Raw genomic sequence first — 25805 nt, 5'->3', positions numbered from 1 at the left:
TTGCACTTGTACCAAATAAATTGTATATATATTTAAAAACAAATTTAAAAATTCAGCCATTTATACATATATATTTTTGAGGGAGAAAATTAATCACTATAGGACATGACATTGGGTTAAACTTTAAGCCAACCAGGACAAATCCTTAACTGATCTATGCACTTTCTGCCCCCAAGCGTATAGTTAGTTGCTGATTACTTGGGTTGACGGACTTGGAATGACAACGCCTTCTGCTGCTGTTCATGACAGAAGACAAATCAAAGTTGTTCTTTTCACATGTGGGTTTTATTTTTAGCCCTTTATGTTGACCACAGAATCGCCTGTGGCTTGTGAGCCTGTCCCTAGCAGTTTGTGGTTGCTCTTCTGCATGGGATCGGGTGGGCTCGCCTTTGCATTCTCATCACCACCGGCTCTGTTTATCGTTCATTCCGGGCCCTCAGGACAAGTACAAGGCAGGGAGAAGCAGGCCCATGGGGTCAGACTCACTACCTTCCTGCCTGGTTCTGCACACAAGCGAGATATTCCTGCACATCGTCTGGGGACCCCAGAATGAGGGGGACTCGTTGGTGAATAGCCTCCGGCTTCACGTCCAGTACGGGCTGGGTGCCTGTGGTCGCCAGGCCCCCCGCCTGCTCAATGATGTAGGCGACAGGATTGCATTCGTATAGGAGCCGGAGCTGTGGAGGAACAGAGGCAGGAGGATAAACTCCGCAAGTGGCCAAACATCCCGAGCAAGGCCCTAAAGCTCCAGGAGTTTCAACTGCTGAGCTTCTGTCCCCTTAGAGCGAGTGCACCTCACAGAGTGGGCCGCTCGAGCTCTAGACCCTACAGAAGGCTGGATGCATCAGCTGGGACTCGTCCCAGAAGCCTTTGGGGGCCTCTCCAGCCAGGTGGGGCACTACCTGTCTTGTGACCTTTGTGCTTATGGGAGACCTGCCTCTTGTCTTGGAGATAGGAGATCTAGGTACCCATTTCTTCCTGGCTCAACAGTGAGGCAAACTGACGCGCAGGCCTGGTTAGACGCCTTACTTTGTGAGACTTAAGGCCGGTAAGCAGTCAAGCCTGGGTCAGGGGGATGGAGGACAGGCGAGGTTTGGGGTGTCAGGCAATAAACCCAGACTGTAACCAAGTAGACCGATCGTAAGATTCCCACTTGATAACACAAGTATTTTCAACTTTGTGTCATAAAGTTGCATTTAGATCTTCTAGGAGCTACTTTTCCAGAATTATTGGATGAGTTCTGAGGAGAAGCTCTCATTCCTGAGTTTGGGCGCTCTCAGGGGATTCTTATGTGGACTTCAGGGCATCTGTGAGCCCTCTGAAAGTGTGTGCGATGTTAAGTTTGCATGCATTTTTTTCTGGGAAGTGGCTGATAGTTTTCATTAGTTTCTCTAAGGGGTCCATGCTCCCAAATCACTTGGTGCTGAACCTAAAAGTCAGATACATCCTGAGGAAAGTGAGAGGCAAACACGGCTGGCTCCCAGTGAACGAAGGATGGGTGTGACGCCAGAGGAGGGAGGGCCAGTGAGAACCGCCAGCGCCCGTAGCGTCGGCCTTCCTCCTCCACATCTCCTACCACAGCAGAGAAACCCTCTCGCAGGAAGTAGAGCTCGTTTCCCTTCCTCTGCCCACTCGCACCCGCACACACACACACATACACACGCACACACACATACACACACGCACACACACACACGCACACGCACACACATACGCACACGCACACACATATACGCACACACGCACACACACATATACACCCACACACACACATATACACACACACATATACACCCACACACACACACACCCGCACACACACATACATACACACACGCACACACACATATGCACACACGCACACACACATACATACACACACATGTACACACACACATACACACGCACACACACACATATACACCCACGCACACACACATATACACACGCACCCACACACACATATACACCCACGCACACACACACATATACACACACGCACACACACATATACGCACATGCACACATGCACACACGTGCCAGGCTGCGCACAGGAGCCCAGCAGCAGGCGTGAGGGGAGGGGACTCCAACGGCTCACTGACCAGCAGCCGGCCGGTGGCCAGGGGAGAATTACCTTGCCCTTAGGGCTCTTCTGGTTGGCTGGGTACAAGAAGATCCCTCCATAGACCAGGGTGCGGTGCACGTCGGCCACCATGGAGCCCACGTACCTGGCCCCATAGGGCGCACTGCCGTCCTGGAAGGCAGAAAGGGAAGGGCCTAGATCCAGTGGATTCGGCAACTAGCCAGCACCGGCGCTGGGGTCACAAGTCCAGCTGGTGTGGCCTCTGCGTCCCTGACCCTCTATTCTCCACCAACTTAGGAATTGAAAGCATTATTTAATTGTGCATTTCATTCATTATGAATCCCTCAAACTTCAACCAGTGATTGAATTCATTAAATGTAGGCCTACTTAAAGTGAGACAATATCTTGTAGCAATCTTACAAGAGCAGCTAACGAAAAGGAAGGGAAGGGGAGGGGAGAGAAGAGGAGGGGAGGGGAGAAAAAAATGTCTACATGAACAACAGTTGTTCAGCAGCTCCTTGAAGCTCCTGCTTGGCTTACTACAGTTCACAGTACTTTTAGCTTTTGGAGAACCAGACCTCCTTGAACAATGACAACTTTGCACTTACTACAAGCAGTGTTTATCCATTGGCCAAATTTTAAACTACTTTAGCAATCACTTAAAGACATAAAGCAATTTATTTGTAAACTTTGGTTTCATTAGTCACACATGTAATGAAAAGAATGTTGGTTCAGAGAGAAATAATTCAAAAGTCATGATCTTCTTTAAAGTGGACGTAGCAGGCAAGGCATGATGACATGATAAAATTACTCCCAGAGGCAGGTTTGTTTTCCCCCATTCATGACCGATCTATGATTTCTTTGTTTAATCTAGTGATTCTCTGACAGTGCAAAGGCAAATAGCAAAGTCCTCAGGGCAGCCATCCAGGGTTTTGTATTCCAAAAATGTTTGGGATTAACTTGGCATCATACAAATAATGAGTAATGATAAGCTAAGTCAAGCTTCAAAATTAGTACTTTTTTTGGCAAAATTAACTGTCCAGATTTTAAAGACTTGAACACAAGCTAGAGTGACTCATGGATCAAGAGTTGAGTGAACACCAATAAGATCAAATGTTGTAACTGGAGTCCTCTCAAGGGGTTTTAGTTAGAAACCTCTGTGTGTGTGTGTGTAACATTACTAACATTTTGTTAAAGTAAATTAAAATGGAGACCAGGCCTGAAGAATCCCTGAGCCAACAAAGCCAGTTAGGTTGCATAAGCGACCTCAACCTTGCTTGATTTGCAAACATAGCAAAATAGAACTTGAGTTGTTTCTTGTAAATGCCTGCACAGTACTCCAGCAGTCTTTGCCTGCAGGCTTTTCACACACGCAGTTATTATTCTTTCTGCTGCCATGTCCCGCCACTCTAACCAGACTGCAGCTTCCTGGAGATGGGGCCACGTCCCGTGCTGCGTGCCCACCACAAGGGTTGGGTAATGTCCCGCCTCTCCTCCTGTCATAATGGAGGTGGTGTCCTCCTCCTGTCTACAGCCTACCCTCTTGTCTACTGGTTCTGTCCCCTCCAGCCTCTCACAGAGCCAGGGACATCACCATCCCCACCTCTCCTCTCCCACCACCGCAATTCCTGCTCATTCCTGCCATCAAACAAGGACAATTCTGCAAGAGTTTCATGGGAAATCACTAAGCATGCACCATACAGTCCTGATTTGGTTCCTTCTGACTTCTTTTGTTTCCTAATCTTAACAAAATCTTTAAAGGGCACCCATTTTTTCTTCAGTTAATAACATAAACGTAAAAAGACTACACCAACATGGTTAGAGTCCCAGGACCTTTAGTTCAATAAAGATGCACTAAACTGCTTACAAAAGTGACTTGTACTTGATGGAGCTTATGTTGAAAAATAAAGTTTATATTTTTTATGATCACTTAATTCCATTTTTCCATAAACATAAGTCATCTTGAATAATGATTCCTTGTAAAAGCAAGTACAGTGAGTGAGTGACTCCATAGGTTGGAGCTTAGCAAACATTATGACATGAGAGTTTCTGGCCTGAACACCTGAATTTTGGAAATGAGGTCCCTGCCTTCTCTATAAACAATTTCTCCTGGAAAAACTCAAAGTTTTATTTGAGCTACACTTTAGCTATAAAAGACATTGATCGCTTGTGAAGAAAGACAGAGTCCACCATGCTCATGCTGACCAGAGCCATAAGTATTGGTAATGACCGCTTTTTGGCAATGCCCTTGAAGCCACCGCCCAAACAGGACCCCACAGATGTGACATTCTCCCTGCTAGTGGCCTGGACTTTCTTCACTCACCTCAGGGAATTTCTTTTTCTGCACATATTCAGCGGTGGCAGCATCAAAATACTTGGCATAGCCCTCATTGAGGCTGTAAATCTTCCCTTTCTTCTTAATCTTGACATCTTTTTCCACCAGGACAAATTCACCAAGAGCCTGGAAAGACGAAGAGAGACGCCAGGAAGCCGAGAAGCCAAACAGGAAAGAGGACCCACAGCACGCTGCTGCACAGCAGTCAGGGCCTGAGAAGACGGGACCTGCGGGCAGGAGCCGGGCTGGCCGTGGCCGTGCTGGGGCCTGCCCAGGGGCGTTTCCGCGACGGCAGACAGGACAGCGCTGCCATGGCGCCCGCGCGGGACGCTCACGCAGCGACGCAACGAGAGGAGAAGTAACTCACAGCGAAGGAGGCCCGCGGTCTTTGTTCTTTGCCTCTGTGCCTTCCCCTGTCAGCGAGGCCCCTCACCTACAACCAGCCTGACTGTATTATCTCCCAGGTTCTCATCCCCACCTTATGTTTCCAGGAACATTCGAGCCATCAACAATGAGAGGAAGAAGGCACGTGGATGTATGAAGGGGGCATTTTGACCATTAACTTGTGGGCCAGCTATTCTGTTTAGTGATTCAATCTTGGAAACCATTAAAAGTCCCTGGCATCCCAACCACTCCTACCTGGGGGGAAAAATTCCTTCAGTTATAACCTGGGTTCACTGGGCATAAGGAAAAGGTTGGTAAAATCTTTAGACATTAATAAAATTGTGCCCAGTCCCCTGCAGTCCCCTTATGGCTACTGTGGTCAGCACCTGTAGGGCATGCCTCAGACACCCTTTATCTAGTTCTGGTGGTAACAGTCCCTAAGGATGTGACTGGCAAGGTGCAGATGTCACCTTAAGGTGTTTCTCTAAGTCACTAGGAGGAAAGTCAGGGCTGGGAACCCAGCTCCGTTTTGATGAATGTCAAAGATTTTGAGAAAACGAAAAACTCCCCAGATGAAAGCTCACAGCTGCTAACTAGACCAGAAAGTTCTCGATGAACATTAAAGATACTCCAAGAATATAAAGAGGCAAGGCCACGCTGACCATGCACGAAATAAGACAGTGACAAGGATACTCAACAACTACAAAAATTACTAACCATCCCTCTCTTCTGCCTCACATCACTGATGGCTGCTTCTCCACCAACGAGTCTCTACCCTCCCTGTAATCTTCCTGCCTCCTAGGTAAAAATTATTTATATATTTAATCATTAACGGCACCCACTTCCAGGCAACATCCAATCTAGAACAGATCCTGTGTTCTTCTAATCCTCCTTGGAACCATGAAGCCGACACTCAGGTGCTACAATAGGCCCACACCCACGCACAGCGCCACGTGGTTCGCCTGGGGGCATCGCTTGCCCAGTAAACCCAGCTTCCTTTTATTATAGGTTTGCTCTTTATGATCCATGGGCTTTATTGACTCTATATGGACATTTGTTGCTTTGGAGCAGTCCAGCATTGAGTTATACTTCTCAAAAGCACCCTAACATCCTTTGAAGAATATGCTCTTTCCATCAGATGCCAGTCTAGGAAGACTCATGCGTGGGCCTCTTCTAGGCTAAGATCAGGCATAGGATTTAGCTTGAACATAAGATGCTCCTCCTTGGAGTTGGAAACCTGCGAGAGGCACACAGAATTGTGGTGGTGCCCAGACCAGACTGGCCGTGCTGTGAGGCCACTCCTGTGCTCCCTGCTTTATGGCCCTCCAGACCTGCCTGTGTCCAGCCTGGGCCCTCAGCTTTCCATCAGTGCAGTAACTCCTAGTACTCAGCTGAGCCAGAGTCATTTTCTTTCTTACTTGTCAGCCTAGAGCATGGCAGATACACAACTGTCACCTAAACAGTGGTGGTCACCAGCCCTGTGAACGGAGGAGCCCCTTCTGCATCAGTGCATGATACAAAGGCCTGGTTAATCCACCCCCGGGCCCACTGTGGGCACCCTCAGGCTCCTGGAACACCATTTCCTACTGTGGGTGGAGACGGTAGTGACGCCTAACTGCAGTGTGGAAAATATGTTCCTGTGTCCCGGCTGTGTGACCACCAACAACCACTGATTATGAACATGGCCCCACACACTTTGATAAGAGGCACCAGAGCCTTGTCACTTGGAAACAACATCTCCCATTTGTAAGGAATGCCTGGGCACGGAGTTTCCCACAGTGGGGAGTGTGGCTAACAGGGGGTGGTCCTTCTGTGCCTGAATAACTTGTGTGTTCTGACAACATCAAACGGCCAGCTCTGCAAACCCACAGGTCAGACAGGCTCTGCTGCCCCCCTCCCCAGTGAACTGTGCCCTGGGAGACCTGGCTCAGGAAGCTGCTGGCCACCCTCCATCGCATTTCTATCTGTGACAACTGCCATGAGCTGCCTCAGCTTGACCTCAGCATCCAAACAGGCCCTAAGCATCATACACTGAGTCTTTGCTCCAGTGTCCTTCTCAGTAGGGGATGTGACCTACAGGGTTTTCCGGCTAATACACAGAGATCAGACACTGTTATGCTTTGGTTAATATCTTTTTCCTGTCACGCAGACAAGCTCTGGTGCCCATCTATGTCCAGACTGGGCTCTCCCTCATGACTGAAGGCAGGAAGAAGAGGCTGGGTGCTTGTGACTCCCGGCATTGGGTCCCTGACTCGAGGCACCTCTCCACTGTCTTTAGAACTGCTCAGAAGGTTCTTGGAGATATTTTGCTTGCACTTCAGAGCAATGTATTCAACCTTTAGTCTGGTTAAGCACAAAGACCCTGATGGTGACTCCTCACACCCAAGTCACTAGCTGGACCTTGGGCCTCACTTCTCTCATCTGAAAATAGGAATAATAGTGGGGCCTGCCTCGCAGGGCTGCTGTGATATTTAAATGCACCTATAGATATCAATTGCTTAGAACAGGTACCTACATTCCTACCACTTACTAAAACCTATGTAACTGTTAGCTATTGTTCTAGAACAACTTTAGAAAGGGCACTTTATTGCCTGAGAGTAATATTTCTAAACCATAGAATTTCTTCAAAATTAAGGGGACATTGGGGTATGAGAAAACTGAGGCAGCAATAGGTCTAATGGGGTTTCTATGTAAAATTATTGTATTTTAAAATGTTCCTGGGTGTCCACACTGCAAAATGTGTTCTGTCAGTGAACTGTTCTCTTTTGAAATCTTGTGACCCTCCTCCCTGCACACAAATGCACTAACAGGTATGTTCCACAGGGCTGAAATGATTGTTTGAACAGTGCTATGTCTCCACTGCCTACAATGGTGCTTTAGCACATAGTAGATGCTCAATAAACATTTGTAAATCTGAATTAAATTGAAGTACTGACCTTTCATCTGGGTAACCGCAGGAGGCTTTGAAATGTTTCTTGGTCAACATTATTTGAGTTTGCACAAGACCCGACTATGCTTGGCAAAGCATTTCACAAGTGATAAGCAAAGTATCTACCATTTAAAAGTAAAATTCACAGAGCAGTCCATAGGATGGTGGTGCTCTAAAGAATCCTGCTTCTGGCTGGCTGCGGTGGCTCATGCCTGTGATCCTAGCACTGTGGGAGGCCGAGGCGGGAGGATTGCTTGAGCTCTGGAGTTTGAGACCAGCCTGAGCAACAGCAAGACCCCATCTCTACTATAAATAGAAACAAATTAGCCAAACAACTAAAAATAGAAAAAAATTATCTGGGTATTGTGGCATGTGCCTGTAATCCCAGCTACTCAGGAGGCTGAGGCAGGAGGATCACTTGAGCCCAGGAGTTTGAGGTTGCTGTGAGCTAAGCTGATGCCACGGCACTCTAGCCTGGGCAGCACAGTGAGACTCTGTCTCAAAAAAAATAAAAAAATAAAAAGAATCCATGCTTCTGTCTGGAAATTGGCAGCCTTGCCATTCTTAAATTATGGTGTTCCCATAAACCAAAGAGGTTGAATTCATTTTTGGAAAATAAACTCCTTAAGGACAGGGCCTGAGTCGATGCAACAGACTCGTAAGTCCCCTCTCCCAAAAGTGCCCTCACGTGGACAGAGGCCCTTCCTGTTTTCTGATGATGGTGTTGGCTCCCCAAACCAGGCTCTCTGGACCCCAAAATAAGTATTAGGAATGACCAGGAAATTATCCCAGGAGACTAGAATTGAAACACAGGACCGTGGAGTCCCCAAGCACAGATGCCACCGTATTGTGTACCTACCGGGTCAAGCATGAAGAGGTCCACTCCCTGCCCCGTGGAAAGAGCCACCAGGGTGGCACTGCCATACAGCGCATAGCCCGCGGCCACGATGCTGCGGCCAGGCTGCAGGGCGTCCTTTTCAGAAGGCTCATCCTCTGTGGCCTGCGGGAGAGAGGAGGGAAAGGCGCTGCGGTATTGCTGTCTCTGGAGAGAGCCTTTGCCAGAGGCCGAGCCTCGGGTCTCCGGGCCCCACCGAGGGAAGTGCCGCTCTCAGGACTTCCAGTGGCAGTGAACTCGTCGGAGGAAACAAGGCGCCCTCTGAACAAACAGGTCCCGCCGAGCCCTTGCAAAGGCCACTCGTGGACGTCTCCCTTCCTGTTTGCAACATATTTGTCTGCAGCCCACCGGGAACAGCGCTCCCGGTCGCTCAAACCACAGCCCTTCCTCATCCTCACCAGCCGCGCTCCGACACCGCGCGCAGACGGCTCGGACCACCCGTCCGACGTGGTGCCCTGGCTCACTCCACGCACTCCACAGCCGTCTGGGGAGGACAGCACTGTCGCCTCCACGGCCCAGACGGGGAACGCGAGCCTGAGGGCTGACAGCTTGGCCACGTCACAAAGCCTTAGAGCTGGTCTCACCCGGGCAGCGTGGCCCAGAGCCGCTCCTGTCCCACGAGCTGCCCTTGAAGGCTTGTCCCTGCCCAGCCCTCCCGGGGACCCTGCCTACGGCTCAGAGCACTTTCCCGAGGAGACTCTGCCTTGGCCACGGCAGCACCAGCAGTGCTGGCGCGAGTGGAAGCCAGCGAGACACGGCGGGACGCCGAGGAGGGGACAGGGCACCTTCCCCAGGCGGGGACGCTCGGGTCCCTAGCCCGTTTTTCCTGATGTCTCTGGCCGCTTCCTTCCCTCCCCCACCTCCTAGCACTCTAGAAGGCAAGGGAACAAACCCTCATGAGTTTGGGGACGTGGACAGCAAACGTCCAGCCTCCCACAGAGGAGCTGAGCTGGCCGGGGAGCCAGAGCCGGGTCCCCGCTGGCTCCGCGGTTCTTCTCTGACCCTCGCTGGGTTCAGCTGCCTGGAGCCCTGCGGGGAGGGCGACTCTGGGCGACACAGGCTCTGCTTCCCCTGCTCAGCACCGCAGGGACGGCCGCGAGGGGACTTTGAGGCAAAGGTGAGTGGGCACACCGTCGCCCAGCTCCAGATCGAAAGACCAGGTAGGCTCAGCCTCACGGACGCGGGCGAATGAGTCCGATGTAGGTGACACGGTGAGGCTGCAAACTCACTTCCCACGGCCCCCAGAGATGGTGGAACTTGGCGGCTGGGGTTGGGACTTGCTGGTGCCGCTGCTTCTGGGTCACTCAGTTCTCTCTACTGTGTTCCCAGCACCGAGGCCTCGGCTCTGCAACTGGACGCTCCCTTCTCTCCACACCCCGGTGACGCTGTGGCTAAAGGACAGGCCCAGAAATACCACCCAGAACTTCCCTGCTGAGAAGAAAACTCCAGAGAGACTGGGAAAGCAATGGAGGTGGAAGACACACTTTTAAAATTATTTCATATGAAGATAAGAAGTAATTATGTTCATAAGAAATAGAACAATATAACAGGAGCCCACATATTATACACACACGGAGAGTAGGACAATCATGCTAATCAGCTTTCAAGAAGAGTGACTTCTAAAGAGTAAGGTGGTAATTTGAATCTATACGGGACTCTGTATCTTTGGAAGCACTTTCACCTTATGTTTTGCGGGCCCCTGAGAGGCTGTATAACCCTCACCTGAAGGACAAGGCGGGAGGTCCAGAGAGGGACGGGACCTGTGTCCCTGCAGGCCAGGCCGGTCTCCCAGCTCTACCTCAGTGCCCACGGGCGGTCGGCCCTCTGCTGGCGACATTCTGAGAGCTTTAGTTGAAGAGCAAATCTCACCCTTCTTTAAAAATGCATGTTCCATTTAACATTTTCTCTCACTTTCACACACATGCATTCTGTGTTCTTTATAGTAGTTTCTTTTTTGTTTTTGCAACTGAGAACATTTTCCATTTGAGCACAGGTTGAATAATCGGCTTTGCTTCCAGATTTCCAGGCACGTCCTGGCTCTGAGCACCCGGCCCTGCAGTCGTGATTCCCAAAGTGGACCAGCAGTGTCAGCATCACCCGAGCTCTTCCTTGCAGTGCAGGTTCCTGGCCCTCCCCAGGCTACAGCAGTCTGTCTCCCCACACGCCCTCCAGGGGGTTCCGATGTGCTAAAGTTTGGGAATTGCCCTAAGTGTGATCTCTTAGGAAGCCTCAGAACAGTGGAAGGCAAAGGCAGTGTTAGGTTTTTAAATGAAATCCTTAGTCTTCCCCATGAAGCTTCTGAATCATCTTCGTTCAGACATTAAGAGGTCACATTTTCTGTAGGAAACCAGAGTCCTGTTCTGCCAATTCCTCCGGAACTGGGAGATGCTCCTGTCTTCTGAGCCTCAGCTCAGCATCCCACCGTTGCCATTAGCTGCCTTTGTCACAGGTCAGGTGGCCACAGGTGTGGGCTTATTTCTAGACTCTCCTTGTGTTCCATTGGTCTATCTGCCCATCCTTATGTCAATAAAAGATTAGGCTTTTGCAGAGGTTTATTTAACAATAATAATGGGGGAGGGGGTCTCCTGACCCCATGGAGGTGTCAAAATCTGCAACTGAGATTATTCAGATAACAAGACACTTCCTCTCATCAGAACAACCCCAGCATCCGTCCTTCTCCTGAATACTCTGATTTTCAGTTTTCTGTGACTCTGGCCCCTGCTCCACACCTTGTGGGTGTTTCTTACTTATTCATTTCAGTGAGCTCAGCTATGCATTTCAAGGAATGGATGATGTATTTTATCTAGCACATCTGGATGTTTTGAAGTAGGGGAGTTTTTACTTTGTCTAGTCTGTGACTTTATTGGAAATAAAAAATGTCAACTATAAGAAAAAGTGGAACCTTACTAACAGAGGGCTGAAAACATCATGGGACATCCTATATGGTGTTCAGCATTGCTCCTTGGATAAAAGGGGAGAAGATAGCTTTTGTAGATCTCTGATTGTCCTGAAATATTTCTCTTGAGATTTATCAGCGATCCTCGGAAGTCCTGGGTGGAGACGGGCGTCCTCCCTGGTTCTGACGCGCCCTGAGATGCTGTGACGGCCACACGAGGTCTCGGAAGCGAGCTGCTCTCCAGTAGACGTCGCCTGAGCATCGCAGAGCTGCCCCTTCATGTCTTGTTTCCATGATACCCATCCTGAAAGTGCTTCACTAGTCTCTCAAATTTGCCCCTTTTCTTTAGAAATATGATCAGAGGTAATCCACGGTTGTTTGAATTAAGCATGTGTTTGCTTTAAAATTTAAGACCGAAATCTCTATGTCCCAGCTCTTGTAAATTCAAGTGTGAATGCCCTACACCAGGGGTCCTCAAACTTTTTAAACAGGGGGCCAGTACACTGTCCCTCAGACCATTGGAGAGCCGGGGTATAGTTAAAAAAGAAACTATGGACAAATTCCTATGCACACTGCACATATTTTGTTTTGTAGTTAAAAAAACACCCGCATGTGGCCCATAGACCATAGTTTGAGGATGCCTGCCCTACACTATGCAGAGTATTAATAATATTCCTCTTTGTTTTTAAGCCAGTTGGTCTTCAAAAGTTCTGAAGAGCTGTGAGGATGGAGTGGGCAGCACACCATCGGGTCCCTGTCCTGCCGTTACTCCCTGGGCGGTTTCAGCCAAATGGCTTACCCTCTCTGTGCTTTCATCGTGTGTCAGTGAAAAGGGACAGCCACACCTGCACATGCCTCCTGGGCTGAGCTGAGGACTAGCTCAGGGACACTGCGTGGAGGCAAGGACAGCCCTGCCTGACTCGCCATCAGCTGTCAGGGGGACTAGCCCTGGCGATAAAGCCAGCATTTAAAGCCACCTCAGGGGGCGGAGCAGGACGGCTGAGTAGAAACCACCAGGGATCCTCCCTCCACACGGACCCCTAAATCACAACTGTCCATGCAAGCAAGTATGTTCAGGAAAACTAAAAATCAGGTGAGCAATCACAGGATCTTGTTTGAACATTATGTCAAGAAGAGAAGCACTGAAGTGGGCAGAAAAGACAGGTTTCCTTTTCCTGTGCGACCTCTCCCCAAGCCCCGGCAGGGCTGCGCCAGCTCACCCAGTGGAGAGAGTCCATGAGCCCGGGAGAGGGAGCGTGAAGTCATTGTGGGGCCTTGAAACTCAGGGCCACCCTGGCACAGGGTACGCAGCACAGGGCAGAATTCTGCTGGTGCCCACAGAGGGAAATTCTCTGCCCCAAACCTGAGTTCCAGCTAGCCCCACCACTTGCTGCCAAAGAGCCTGGACTAGATTCCTAAGCCGGTTGGGCCAAAAGGACTGTAGTCCTTGGGCAATTCCTGCAGCTGTGCCGGCTCACAGCCAGTGGACTTGGGATGCACATGACCCAGTGAGACACCAGCAGCTGTGGCCAAGCCAGTGCTGTGTCGCCCCTCCCCCAATTCCCGGTAGTGCGGCTCAGGGAGAGTCTCCTTCCACCTAAGCAAAAAGAGGAAAGGGAAGCACTCAGAAAACTTTGTTTTGCAACTTGTGCATGAACTCAGCCATGGTAAAATAAATTACCAAGCAGAGTCCTGAAGTCCCTGAGTCCAGGCGTTAGTTCCTAGACAGCTTTTTGGACCCACCTGGCCCAGAAGGCAACATGCTGCCTTGAAGGGAAGGACCCAGTCCTGGCAGGATCCACCACCTGCTCACTAAAGAGCCATGGGCTAAGAGTGGACATCAGAGGGAGGCAACAGTCCCCATGGCTTTGGGTGAGATTGGGCTGGCTTCACAGGTGTGACCTGGTGCTGGTGGCCACAAGGCAGTGTCCATATCACTCCTCCCCCAACATCAGCAGCCCACCACAGAGAGTGAGGGAAGAGAGTGAGTAACTTTGCCTGGTAATCCAGGGAGTTCTCTTGTATTTAACTCAAGCTGACCAAGGCTGTACCATCAGAAGTTTCCAAGAGGCACAGCATTACTGAGCTTGGGGCACCCCTGCTCTAATATAGCTGCAGTGACCAGAGACTTAGATCACAATACTCAATCCCATTTGAATACCCAGAAAGCCTTCTCAAGAAGGACAGGTCCAAACAAGCCCAGACTGTGAAGATTAAAATAAATACCTAAACTTAACCAAAGAAGTAAGAACTCTATAATGAAAACTATAAAACATTGACCAAACAAGTTGAAGAGGACATAAAAACATGGAAAGATACTTCATGCTGTTGTACAGAAAGAATCAATATTGTTTAAATTTCCATACCACCCAAAGCAATCTACAGATGCAATTCAGTCCCTATGAAAATACCAATGACATGGCTTGGCAGAATCAACATTGTTAAAATGTCTATACTACCCAAAGTGATCTACAGATTCAATGCCATCCCTATTAAAATATCAGCATCATTTTGGCAGATCTAGAAAAAATAATTCTATGCTTCATATGAAACTAGAGAAGGACCCGTAGAGCAAAATCAATCTTAAGCAAAAAGAATAAATTATGAGGCATCAATTGGCCAGACTTCAAGCTATATTACAAGGCTATAGTAACCAAAACAGCATATTATTGGCACAAGAACAGAGACATAGACCAATAGAATAGAACTGAGAACCCAGATATAAAACCATTCTCATATAGCCATCTGGTCTTTGACAAAGCAGGCAAAAACATACACTGGGGAAAAGAATCCTTATTCAACAAATGGTGCTAAGAAAATTGGATAGTCACATGTAAAAGTTTGAAACAGGATCCTCACTTTTCACCTCTCACAAAATCAACTCACAGTTGATAACAGACTTAAGCCTAAGGTATGAAACTATAAGAATTCCAGAAGAAAATGTTGGAAAAACTCTTATAGACATTGGCCTAGCCAAGTAATTTATGAAGAAGACCCCAAAGGCAATCACAGAAACAATAAAAATAAATAAAAGGGACCTCATCAAATTAAAAACCTTCTGCACAGTCAAAGAAACTATCACTACAGCAAACAGACAACCTACAGAATGGGAGAAATATTCACCTGCTACACATCAGATAAAGGGCTAATAAGTAGAATCTATACAGAACTTGGAAAATCAGCAAGGAAAAAATCAAACAACCCTATCAAAAAGTGGGCAAAGGACATGAACAGAAACTTTTCAAAAGAAAATAGGCTAATGGCCAAGAAACATATGAAAAAATGCTCAACATCTCTAATCATCAGGAAAATACAAATCAAAACTGCAATGAGATATCACTTACCTCCAGTGAGAATGTCATTTATCAAAAAGTCTCGAAACAGAAAAATGTTGGTGTGGATGCAGAGAGGTAAGAACACTGCTGCTGGGACTGCAAACTAGTACGACCTCTGTGGGAAGCAATATGGAGACACCTCACAGAGATACAAGTGGATCTACCATTTGATCCAGCAATCCCTTTACTGGGCATCTACCCAAAGGAGAAAAAGACATTCTATAAAAAAGATACATGCACTAGAATGGTTATAGCAACACAATTCACAATTGCAAAGATGTGGAAACAACCCAAGTGCACGTCAATTCATGAGTGGATTAATAAAATGTGGTATATGTATACCATGGAGTTCCACTCAACCATAAAAAACAACGGTGATATAGCACCTCTTGTACTATCCTGGATAGAGCTGGAGCCCATTCTACTAAGTAAAGTATCCCCAAAATGGAAAAACAAGCACCACAATGTACTTACCATCAAATTGGTATTAACTGATCAACACTTATGTGCACAGATAGTAATAACATTCATCAGGTGTCAGGCAGATGAGAATGGGGAGGAGGGGATGGGTATATTCACACCTAATGGATGTGGTGCACACAGTCTGGGGGATGGACACACTTAAAGCCCTAACTTGGGTGGGGCAAAGGCTATATATGTAACCTAAACATTTGTACCCCTGTAATATGCTGAGATAAAAAAAATACGCATGACATTCCTCAAAGAAATAGAAAATATAATTCTAAAATTTATATGGAACTTCAAAGGACTCAGAATACTCAATGCCATCCTGAGGAAAAAGAAAAAAACTGGAGGAATCATATTACCTGACTTCAAATTATACTACAGAGCTGTCGCAACCAAAATAGCCTGGTACTAGCATAAAAATGGACACATAGACCAACGGAACAGAATATAGAACCCAGAAATAAATGCACACACTATAGGGATCTTATCTTCAACAAAGTTACCAAGAACATTCAGTGGGGAAAGGGCAGTCTATTCAATTAATGGTGCTGGGAAAACTGGATATCCACATGCAGAAGAATGAAACTAGACCCCTATTTCTCATCATATACAAAAATCAAATCAAAATGCGTTAAAAACTTAAATCTAAGACCTGAAACTATGAAACCACTAAAAGAAAATGTTGGGGAAGTGCTTCAGAACATTCGTCTGGGCAAGGACTTCTTGAGTTATACCCCATAAAGCACAAGCAACCAAAGCAAAATTGGACAAACGGGATCACATCAAGCTACAAAGCTTCTGCACAGCAAAGAGAACAATCAACAAAGCAAAGAGACAACCCACAGAATGGCAGAAGATATTTTCAAACTACCTGTCTGACAAGGGATTAATAACTGGAATATATAAAGGAGCTCCAACAACTCAAGAGGAAAAAAATCAAATTATCTGACTAAAAAACGGGCAAAGGATCTGAATAGACATTTCTCGAAAGAAGACATATAAATGGCCAACAGGTATATGAAAAAATACTCAAAATCATTCATCTGAGAAATGCAAATGAAAACCACAATGAGATATCATCTCACCCCAGTTAAAATAGCTTTTATCAAAAAGACGGGCAATAATTAATGCTTGTGAAGATGTGGAGAAAGGGGAACCCCTGTACACTGTTAGTGGGAATGCAAATTAGTGCAATGACTGTGGAGAACATTATGGAGATTCCTCAAAAAACTAAAAATAGAAGTAGCATATGCCCCAGCAATCCCACTGCTGGGTACATATCCAAAGAAGGGGAGTTCAGTATATGGAAAAATATCTGCACTCCCATGTTCATTGCAGCACAATTCACAATAGCCAAGGTATGGAATCATCCTAAGTGTTCATCAACAGATGAACGGATAAAGAAATGGTGGTACATATACACAATGGAATATCATATTCCACAAAAAGAATGAAATCCTGCCATTTGAAACAATAAGGATGGAACCGTAGAACCTTATGTTAAGTGAAATAAGCCAAGCACGGAAACACAAACCTCACATGTTCTCATTCATATGTGGGAGCTAAATATTAAAAATAATTCATGTCATGGAGATCAAGTACAATGACAGATACGAGAGGCTGGGAAGGTTGGAGGGGGATAAATTGAGGATGGTTAGTGGGTGCAAAAATGTAGTTAGAATGAACAATGTTGGATATCACAACAAAATGACTATGATCAACAATGGGTTAGGGTATAATTTAAAATAACTCAAAGGGTGGAATTGCCCTGTTTCTAACACAAAGAAGTGATAAATGCCTTAGGTGATGGATACCCCAATTACCCTGATTTGATTAATTCTCATTGTATGCTTGTATCAAAACACCACACATACCCTATGAAGATATACAACTATGATGTACCCATAATAATTAAAAAGAAAAAATTTACAAAATAAATAAAGCTACTTCAAAGATACAGCTGGGTGTCTTTTTGCAGATTTGCATAAATGCTACACTATTCCTTTCCTTTACCTCTAAACTGAACCTCAAAAGGCGAAGCAAAGCTCCCTCCCTCACCTCGCTCATTTCTGCTTAACTTGAGACATCTTAGCCTTCAACTTGTCAGATACCAGAGAAAGCGTCTCCTGTCATTCTCTTCTCCCTCAGCCAGAGTCTCCTTTTCTCTCTTCACCCGCAAAAGAAGAGACACCAACAGGGAAAGCAAAACGTCCCGAGGTTTCCTCTAGCCGAGGCTGGCTTGGCTTCCATTTCTGCCTCCAAGAGAGGCATGAATAACACTCCCGGCTTCCTTGGGTTCCTTCTCAGAGAGTTTACGCTGACTCACATGTTCTTCTGAGGTTGTTTTCTGTTAAGTTTTTGATGGGATGCCCCTAAAATTCACGTTCTATCGCACCCCCTTTTGGGACAGCCATCGGGCCGGCACACATGCGCGGCACTATGGATGCCTGCGGACAACACGTTAACCAGGTGATACGGGGCAGGCCCAGCCCTCCACTGAGTTTATAATGTAGAAGGAGCACGAAGAAAGACACGCCTGGAAAGTTAATTACACAACATGACGTCACCAGTGCAAATCAGTAGTATAGAAAATGAGCGCGGCCTCGCTCCTGTTATCCTAAGTAGCTGAGTGGGGAAAGCACGTGCTTTGGGGCCAGAGACCTGAGTGTCTAGAGCCAGCCCAGCACTTACCTGAGGGCAGGTTACCGAGGAACATCCCAAGAGACCCCCAAGCACCCCTCGTCTCCTTCTGCCTGAAAGACCCAAGGGCAAAGGCCTATCCTGATAGGATCAAGGTCTGATCCCCAAACCCAGGCGCAGCCAAGCCATGTCATCTGGACTGTGTGGTCTGTCATGAAGTGTCTAGTCACACTGGATGGTCACAAACCAGACCATAAGATCTTCTCTCCTGTTAGGCTTTTAGGGTAGACAAAATGGCCCAAAGATTCCCTAATCCCCAGAATCTGTGCGTTTGGAGCATTCCACAGCACAAAGGACTTTGCAGATTCAACAATCAGGGTCATGGGTTTAAAATAGGGAGGTTATCCTGGATTATCCAGATTGGATTGGTCCCAGTCTAATCAAGTGAGCCTTTAAAAGCAGAGAACTTTCTGTGGCTGGAGGCAGGGAACATGAGACAAAAGGTAAGAGTTGCGGGTGGGAGTGTCAGAGTGATTTGAACCATTTACCAGACTTTTCTGGCTTTGAAAATGAAGGCTCACAAACCATAGAATACAGGCAGCCCCTAGAGGCTAAGAAGGACCTCAGCCAACAGCCAGCAAATGAATGAGGACCTTGATCCTACCCCAGATTGCAACTGGATTCTGCCAACCACCTAAAGGAGCCGGGAAGCAGATTCCCCTGGAGCCTCTTGACAAGAGGTGGCATGACTGTCACCTTGATTTTCACCCTATGAGACCCTAAGCAGAGAACCAGCCAAGCCTGCTCAACCTCTGGCCACAGAAGTGGGAGACAGTCAACAGGAGCGTTGTTTTAAGCCTCCAAACATTGGAAGGTTGTTACAGCAGCAACAGAAAACTCGTACAGTAGGAGCTGAGATGTGCAAAGAAGAAACAGAGTCTCCACTTGCCACCTGGAACCTAACACCATGTCCGACGTTTGCGTGGCATCCAGGCTTTCAAAGCAAGGTCCTGCCAATCCCTCCACTTCACCCTCCCAGGGATGCTGGGAAGTGGAAAAGAGAGAATTCCCAATTCAGTTCTTCCACTAAGGAGGAGAGACAGAGGGAAGTTCATGGTTTGCCTACGGTGGTGTTTCTAGTTAGTGGGAGCAGAGAGGTTAGAACTCCAAACTCAAGGCTCTCGGCACAGGAACCTTCCAGAAACCGCCACAGGAAGGAGGCGTGAATGCCAGCCTGTCTACTCACCTTTCTGTAGATGGCGAATATGGTTCCGATGGAGGCCAGGCAGTCAATGTTGGAAGATCCGTCCAGTGGGTCGAAGCAGACCACGTATTTCCCCTAAACCACAGAGGGAAGAGGCACCTGGTCAGAACGCCTTACCCTCAGCACCACTGCTTTGTGTCAGGGCCGTGCGTGGCAGACAACGCCGCACCAGGGAGAGATTTAAGCCATGGCGGATCCTTATCAGAAAGCGCCACTGCGTGTGGAGGGCAGCGCCCGCACACAGGACTCCCGCAAGCAGGGCCGCCCCGCCCTACACAGGTCAGCTCACGCTGCACGGGGGGCTGGAGAACCCCCCAGGGGCTCTCCTCCCTCGCCTGCTCTGGCCCCACCCTCCCTCCCGCCTGGGCCCACCAGGGCTCAGAGCTGCTGGGAGTGGCGGGAGCCCAGGTCCGGAGTTGGCACCTGGCAGGGAAGAGGTCGGAAGCAGAAGATGAACTTGGGCTGCCACTCAGAGACACCCAGGGCCGGCTCCACTCGTGTCCACAGTAAGGTCAGCTATAGGCTTGGGGATCAGTCCAGGCCAGTCCCCAGACAGGTTTTCTTTTTTCATCTTGGAGCATTTTTGCCAAAAGACTTCTGAAAATCTCAGAACAACATTCCCAGGGCCTCTGGGTCTGTCTACTAAGACAGCTGGTGTGCACAAATGCATCAGGGGAATGAGAAGACTCTGATTTTCCTGCACCCAACCCTCCTGTGCAATGTGAAGACCAGAAGACAGGGTGGGTGGGGTATTAGTAGACCCACGTCCCCCGCAGCCCCCTACTCTGCTGTCACAGGCAGCTCCAGCCATCGTTCCATGGAAGGAAGTCCCCAGACACGTTAGACAGGCCTCCGTGGGCAAGGGCCTGCGAGAGCCCTAGTGGCAGCACCAGTCGCCTGGTTAATCGGACACTGGGAACAAAACATCAAGTAAACTGGGAGGCCTTTCTCCCTCCACCCAAATTAGTTTTCCCTGACTTTCCAATGAGGAGCGGCGTAGGTTTGTCTGAGCTTTATTTCTGTTTCTTTTTTTGCTCAGCCAGAGGGAGGGGGAAAAAGTGGGACCATCTATAAACTAAGAAATTCCCCAGCCTCTGTACAAATAATCCAACATAGCCCAAACACTCAGTCATGCATTCATTCAACAGATGTCTGTTGAGCATTTAGCATATGCTGGAAAATGTCCCAGGTACCCAGGTTTCAAGGGGGACAACCATGGAACTGACACCCCAGTGGGGACAGAGCGCAGCCCCACACGCAGCAGCTTACGGTAAGTAACCCAAGGAAAACCAAGCAGGGCGAGGGGCTGGGGAGCGGGAGGGGTAACCCTTGATGAGGGGCCTGACCGGAACTGAGGAATGAAGACACACAGAACCAGGGAGGGGAATTTTTGGCAGAGACATGAGCAGGTGTGGAGTGTTCAAGAACTAGCATGAGGATCTGTGCAGGTTAGATTGGAGACAGAAATGAGGGTCATACCAGGTGAAAAGGAAAGTTGAAAATAAGAGCTGTAATTTAGCTTAAATTGTTTGGGACAAATGTAAAAGTGCATGTTACCTGGCATACAGTAGGGGCTTAATAAATTTGGCTGTACTTATCTTTTCCATCCTTCCAGCTAATCACAAAGAAATGGGCCCCTGTCCCCAGTGCCCCGTGTATGGAAGAAGGCAACGCCCAGCAGCTATGTTATATTTCTCAAAACACTCTCCGTGAAGGGCTGTTCACGAGCCCGTAGTGAACATGGACCCTCCCGGCCATGCCCTGCGCTAACCGACTCACCATCGCATCAAGGCAAGAGCACAGGATCTTTATGATTTCTTTCCCATATTAGTCTGACAGCTTCTCAGGCAGGAAGAAATCTCTGCTGAGCCCAGAACCCCCTCGGGGAAGTGTGGCGTGGGGGTGGGGTGGGGGCGGAGATGAGAAGAGGCAGGGAGAATAAGAGGCTGTCTGGTGCAGCTCTTCCCAGGAGCTCTACTCTTCACTGGGTTCCAGGAGCTCCAGCCCCAAAGGTGCGGGCACCTGTCACTGGCGCACTGAGTGAACAGCCGTGGACACCCCCACCTCTGGGCACTCCCAAATCTCTCAGACTTATGTCTTGAATGAGCCACTGCCCTACTGTGGAGTGTTCTTTAACTAGTAACCATAAGAGTTCCTACCAAAGAAGTGCGCAACCCTTGGTTTCCCCAAAACAAATGCAGGATACAGAGGAAATCCCAAGCAGCTACAGGAAAGCAGGACAAGGCTCTCCCCCGCTCAGTAGCACCACCTGCTGTTTGTCAGGGGCACTGCGGCCCCGGGACGCACCCGCCTGTCCTTGGCTGTGATAATGGCGTCTTTATTCTCCTCTGAGACCAGGACGCAGGTGCTGTAGGAGGACTGGAGCATGTTGATCACCAGGGCATTGGATAACACGTCCAGTTTCTTCACTTCATCTCCTGTCACGTTCACGCTTCCTGCGATCCCGTACCTACGACGACAAAAGGCTGGACGAAGTCACTGAGGGAAAGAACCGCTGGTGCCACACACCAGCCCTGCCTCCCCCCTTTCTTTCCTGACTGGAGTCTCCACATTACAGGTGCAGAAGCAGTTGACTGTGTCCCAGTGGCGGCCTCAGCCTCGCTTCCTCTGCACCTGGGGAATGTGGTCCTGCCCCCCAGCCTCCCAGCGGGGAGCCGAACCCATCTCACTGAGGCGCAGCCCGCCATGCGCTGGGAGGGGAGGTGGGAGCTCCTGCAGTCAGACGCGTCACCATAATCGAGGACTCCCGAAAGCAAAGGACCGCGGCCTTCCAGCACTGGAATTTCACGTCTTTGCAGTTCTCCCCGCAGAGCGTCCTGCGGGTGTCAGGTACAAATCGCCCTGTGGTGGCCTGGCCTTCCTAGAACTGAGAGGAAATTTGAGGGCCGACTTGACTTATTGCTTTGCTTCTCCAAACCACCCCAAGCCACAGCAGGAGGAACTTCCGTGACGGCTCTGTAGAGGCTCCGGGTTTCAGAGCACGCGTGGGCAGGGTCTCCCGTCCCACCCTCGCCCCTCAGCATGTTCTCAGCAGAGCGACGGGGGCTCTCCTGCAACACAGGCGCCCTCCCCTCACGCAGAGGCTATGCCCCGTCCCCACGTGGGCCTCAGGCCCCACCCTGGAAGCCCTGTCCCGTGGTGGCACGGCCTCCTGGCCCTCTCGTGCCCACTGGGCCACCCTCAGCCTCCGAAAACTCCAGGCACACACCTGCCTATGACAGCCACCTGCTGGCCTTGCTGCCCCACCAGGGACACTCTCCCTTCAGGGGCCACGTGGCTGTCACCCCACTCAAGCCTGGACTCCAAAACTGTGTCTCAGGGAGGCCTTCCCTGGCCATCTGTCTAAAGTGGCAGCCGCACCCCTAACTCTGTCGTGACTTATTTTCTCCTTAGCCCAGCGCCCTCTGCCCACTGTTGGCTTTTCCCCCTTCCGCCTTCTGCTCTCCAGGAAGCCGCCCTGGTCCTCCTGCGCGTGCCCACGCGGGCACTCCCTGCCATCCCTCCACAGCGGCGCCTGTCCTCACGTGCGTCCTCCCTGCAGGACCGTCTGCCTGCTGCGGGCAGGACCGTCCTGCCCTTGTTCCCACGGAGCCCGGGTGGGCAGCGGGTGACAGTGTGCGTGCTCCGGATTGGGAGAGAGGGCGGCAAGAAGTCATCCCCTTCCCCCTACGTTAATGCCCCTAGTTTGTTGAAGGACGCTCGGGTGGGTGTCACAGGCAGCCAGGGTCGGGACTGCCATGCACCCTAAGCTGGGGCGAACTCATTTCCCGCCCTGTCCCCTCCGGAATGACAGCCGCCGCCCACGCACCCGCCCGGCTTGTGCTGTCTGACTGCTGGGATGTGAGGAGCCGGCTGTGCTGAGAACAGCGCTGGCCGCAGCCTGGCCTCGCGACCTTCCTGCGGGCCCAAGACAAACGCAAGCAAACAGCGGCGGCCACGCGGGGTCATCTGCACAGAGCGAAGGCCGGGCCCCGGCGCTGCTGTGCAACTCGGGAGGCCGAGGCAGCCGCCGCTGGACAGGGAGGAGCCGGCCGAGGCCTGCGGGGACAGAGCTGAGAAACGCCGCCCTGTCCTTCAGACTCTCCTCCACCGCCGCCCCACCCCGCAGCCTCCCTCGGGCGCCGGCAGCCCCTCCTCCCAGGACAGAACTCACTGGGGTGACATGGACTGCCCACGACAGCTCCAAGCTGGGGCGGGGGTAAAGCGTGCCCTGGCCAAGGGGCGGCGGCATTTAGCGTTTTACGCAGCGCTGAAGCTCGCTGAGGGCTCTGAAAGGCGGGTCCCACCGTGTGGCCATGAAGAGGCCACGGAGAGGCTCCTGGTGGCACCCCACTCCCTGCCCCACAGCGAGGCGAGGGGGAAGGGAGACCCTCCCTGAGGTTACCCTGCATTCATCCAGCCTCGCTGAGAAGTGGCTCCCGCAGGGAGGAACAAAGCAGTGAGGGCTTGAGGCCCCTGCACAGGACAGTGGGGAGCAGTGACTGTCCCAGTCTGAGCAGCAGCCTGGCTGCTCCGGGACGCAGGCCCCCGCTTTGCTCCCCGGGAAGCAATTCCAGGGTCCTTTTAAAATGATCTGAGCGTCTTCGCAGAAAGAGTTTCCAGCCGGCGGGCTTCCCCTGCTGCCACTCTGGGTGTCAGTCATGGGGGCAGGGGACCCATGCCTGTGAGTAGCAGAACGCGGGGCTCCAGCCTCAGCCGCCCAGACAGTGGCGCCTCCCCCGCGTCCGCGGGCCACGCCTGCCCCCTGGCGGTCAGTCGGTGGCATCAGCCAGCCGGCAAATTTCCTGGCCTGGCCTGGAACCCTGGCGGTAACCGGCAGTCCCCGCGTTTGCCACAGGGGGGCGCTGGCGTGGTCGCCGTCGCAGGGACTCAGGCAGCCTTGCAACAACCCTGGGAGTTGGAAGCCATTGGCATCCTCTCCATTTGACAAGGGGGACCCTGGAGTCCCAGGAGACTAAATCACTGCCCGTGATCCGCGGTGCGAAACGCCAAGGTAGACGAGCACCTTGATTATCCACTTCCCAGGGCCGCTCCGTCTGGACACTCAACTGCCACACAGTCCGAGTTTTGTGGCAGGTGAGTGAGGAACTGCCACGGCAGCTCCTGCCCCAGAGCCCCACGCAGGGGGAGCTGGTCAGTGTGGGGGACATCCCGGAGGTCGGCAGGGGGCTGTGCTGAGCACCCCAGGGCCGTCCATTCACAGGGAGCCCAATGTCTCTCGGATGTCACTCGGCAGGGCCATCGCCCCGCAGGAGCAGGCAGGACACGAGGCTGGCAGGGCGGAGCCTGACGTGCAGAGCGTGGCCATCATTGCCAAGTGCGGCAGTGACACAGCCACGGCGTCCCCACACGGGACAGAAAGCCGAGCGTCATGCGTCCCTAACTTGGCCCCGTGACTGGGTCACCACACCTTATACGCATGAAGCCTGTGGGGGTCTGATAAGCACACCTTGTGATGTGATGCTATCACTGTTCTGTGTTAAAAGCACTAAATTGTCCAGAATAAATGTTTTAAATTATTAAACTTTGTTGACTTTTCATTTTGGGTCCCCCTTTCCCCCCAAATATGGGTCCCTTCCACTCCAACCTCCGCTGGAATCACAAGGAAAATGGAAGCCCAAAGAAATAGTGTCGAGTTATCACAGACTGAAACTGGGTATTTGGCTGTGACCATCAGCGGCGGTAGCATGAACTTGACCTCGTTCTGTGCCTGGAGAAAGCACCCAAGAGAACCGGGTGGAGGAACCCTGTGCACGCCCCTGCCGGGCCCAGCGCCTCCCGGCTCCCTGCACGCCCAGCGGAGACGAAGATGAAAGTCACAGAGAAACTCTACAGGCAGCCGCAAAACACTCCCCTCCGTGGTGAGGGCCGTGGGCCGGGGCGGGAGAGTGTTCTGCTTCGTGAATGACTTCCAGCTCCCAACCTACTGCAGAGGCCATGGCAATAAAACGCTCGCATCTGCCAAGGACATAAAGGGTGTTTCAAATCTCCCCTCTGCTTCTCTGTGACGGTGGGAACCCCGCTACGCAAATACGAATCGTGATAATCCAATACGTGTTTTAATGCAACGAGCCACTGCACTCGTTATCGCTATAATATAGTAACTGGAAAAATTACACGTATATATTACTACAATATGTGCCTTGAAGTATTCTGTTCCTTTCCTGAAACAAGTCAAAGGCCCTTTCATCAAAGCACAAGATAGAAACTTAAAATGCAACTTGCTTCTGGGGCACATAAGGCCAATCATCGTTGGAGCCCATTTCTTGCCCAAGCACCTACAGTTTTTGCAGCCCCGCCTGAGCCAAGGGTGCTCCGTGCACCTGCCCGCACCCGCTCCCCCGGACTCACAGGTGGGCCAGGCCGGCCTTGCGCACGGCCGAGGAGATGGCTTTGATGGCCGTCAGCATGGAGTTCAGCAGCTGGGTGAGCTCCCCGGTCCCTTTGGCCTGACGCCCCTTTTCCATAACGTAGCGGGTCAGGGTGAGCATGTCTGTTTCAAAGGGGCTTCTGTCCGTCATTGTGGCTGGAATCGCTTCAAATCCTTCTTTTCTC

At 50.3% G+C, this 25805-nt stretch overlaps 1 protein-coding gene across 3 annotated transcripts; it reads right to left on the bottom strand.

Moving 5' to 3' along the window:
- LOC105855618 (fructose-1,6-bisphosphatase isozyme 2) lies at positions 1–25805 on the bottom strand. Of its 3 annotated transcripts, XM_076008535.1 has the most exons (8): positions 23635–23945; positions 21920–22116; positions 21537–21699; positions 19212–19304; positions 8591–8731; positions 4407–4544; positions 2135–2254; positions 1–677 (listed from the first exon to the last, which is right to left on the bottom strand). In XM_076008535.1, exons 2-8 carry the CDS (start codon positions 21982–21984, stop codon positions 486–488), a joined length of 912 nt encoding a protein of 303 aa, XP_075864650.1. In that variant the 5' UTR covers positions 21985–22116; positions 23635–23945; the 3' UTR covers positions 1–485. The 3 variants fall into 3 exon arrangements, with proteins under 3 accessions (XP_075864650.1, XP_075864649.1, XP_075864651.1); XM_076008534.1 differs by lacking the exons at positions 21920–22116; positions 23635–23945 and adding an exon at positions 25602–25805; XM_076008536.1 differs by lacking the exon at positions 21920–22116 and having other exon boundaries at positions 23635–23944.

Source organism: Microcebus murinus, chromosome 12 (assembly GCF_040939455.1).
Source record: "Microcebus murinus isolate Inina chromosome 12, M.murinus_Inina_mat1.0, whole genome shotgun sequence".
Classification (NCBI taxonomy): Eukaryota; Metazoa; Chordata; class Mammalia; order Primates; family Cheirogaleidae; genus Microcebus; species Microcebus murinus.
The sequence above is the reverse complement of the archived record's forward strand: the minus strand, read 5'-3'. Positions and strand labels throughout refer to the sequence as shown.

Bases quoted from the DNA above. Each gene is read 5' to 3' on its own strand.
- LOC105855618 (XM_076008534.1), bottom strand. From the start codon at position 25,771: ATGACGGACAGAAGCCCCTTTGAAACAGACATGCTCACCCTGACCCGC. The intron at 4,545-8,590 runs GTAGGTACACAA...TCGTCTTTCCAG, and splicing joins ACCTCTTCATGCTTGACCCG to GCTCTTGGTGAATTTGTCCT. The intron at 2,255-4,406 runs GTGAGTGAAGAA...TCTGCCTTCCAG, and splicing joins AGAAAAAGAAATTCCCTGAG to GACGGCAGTGCGCCCTATGG.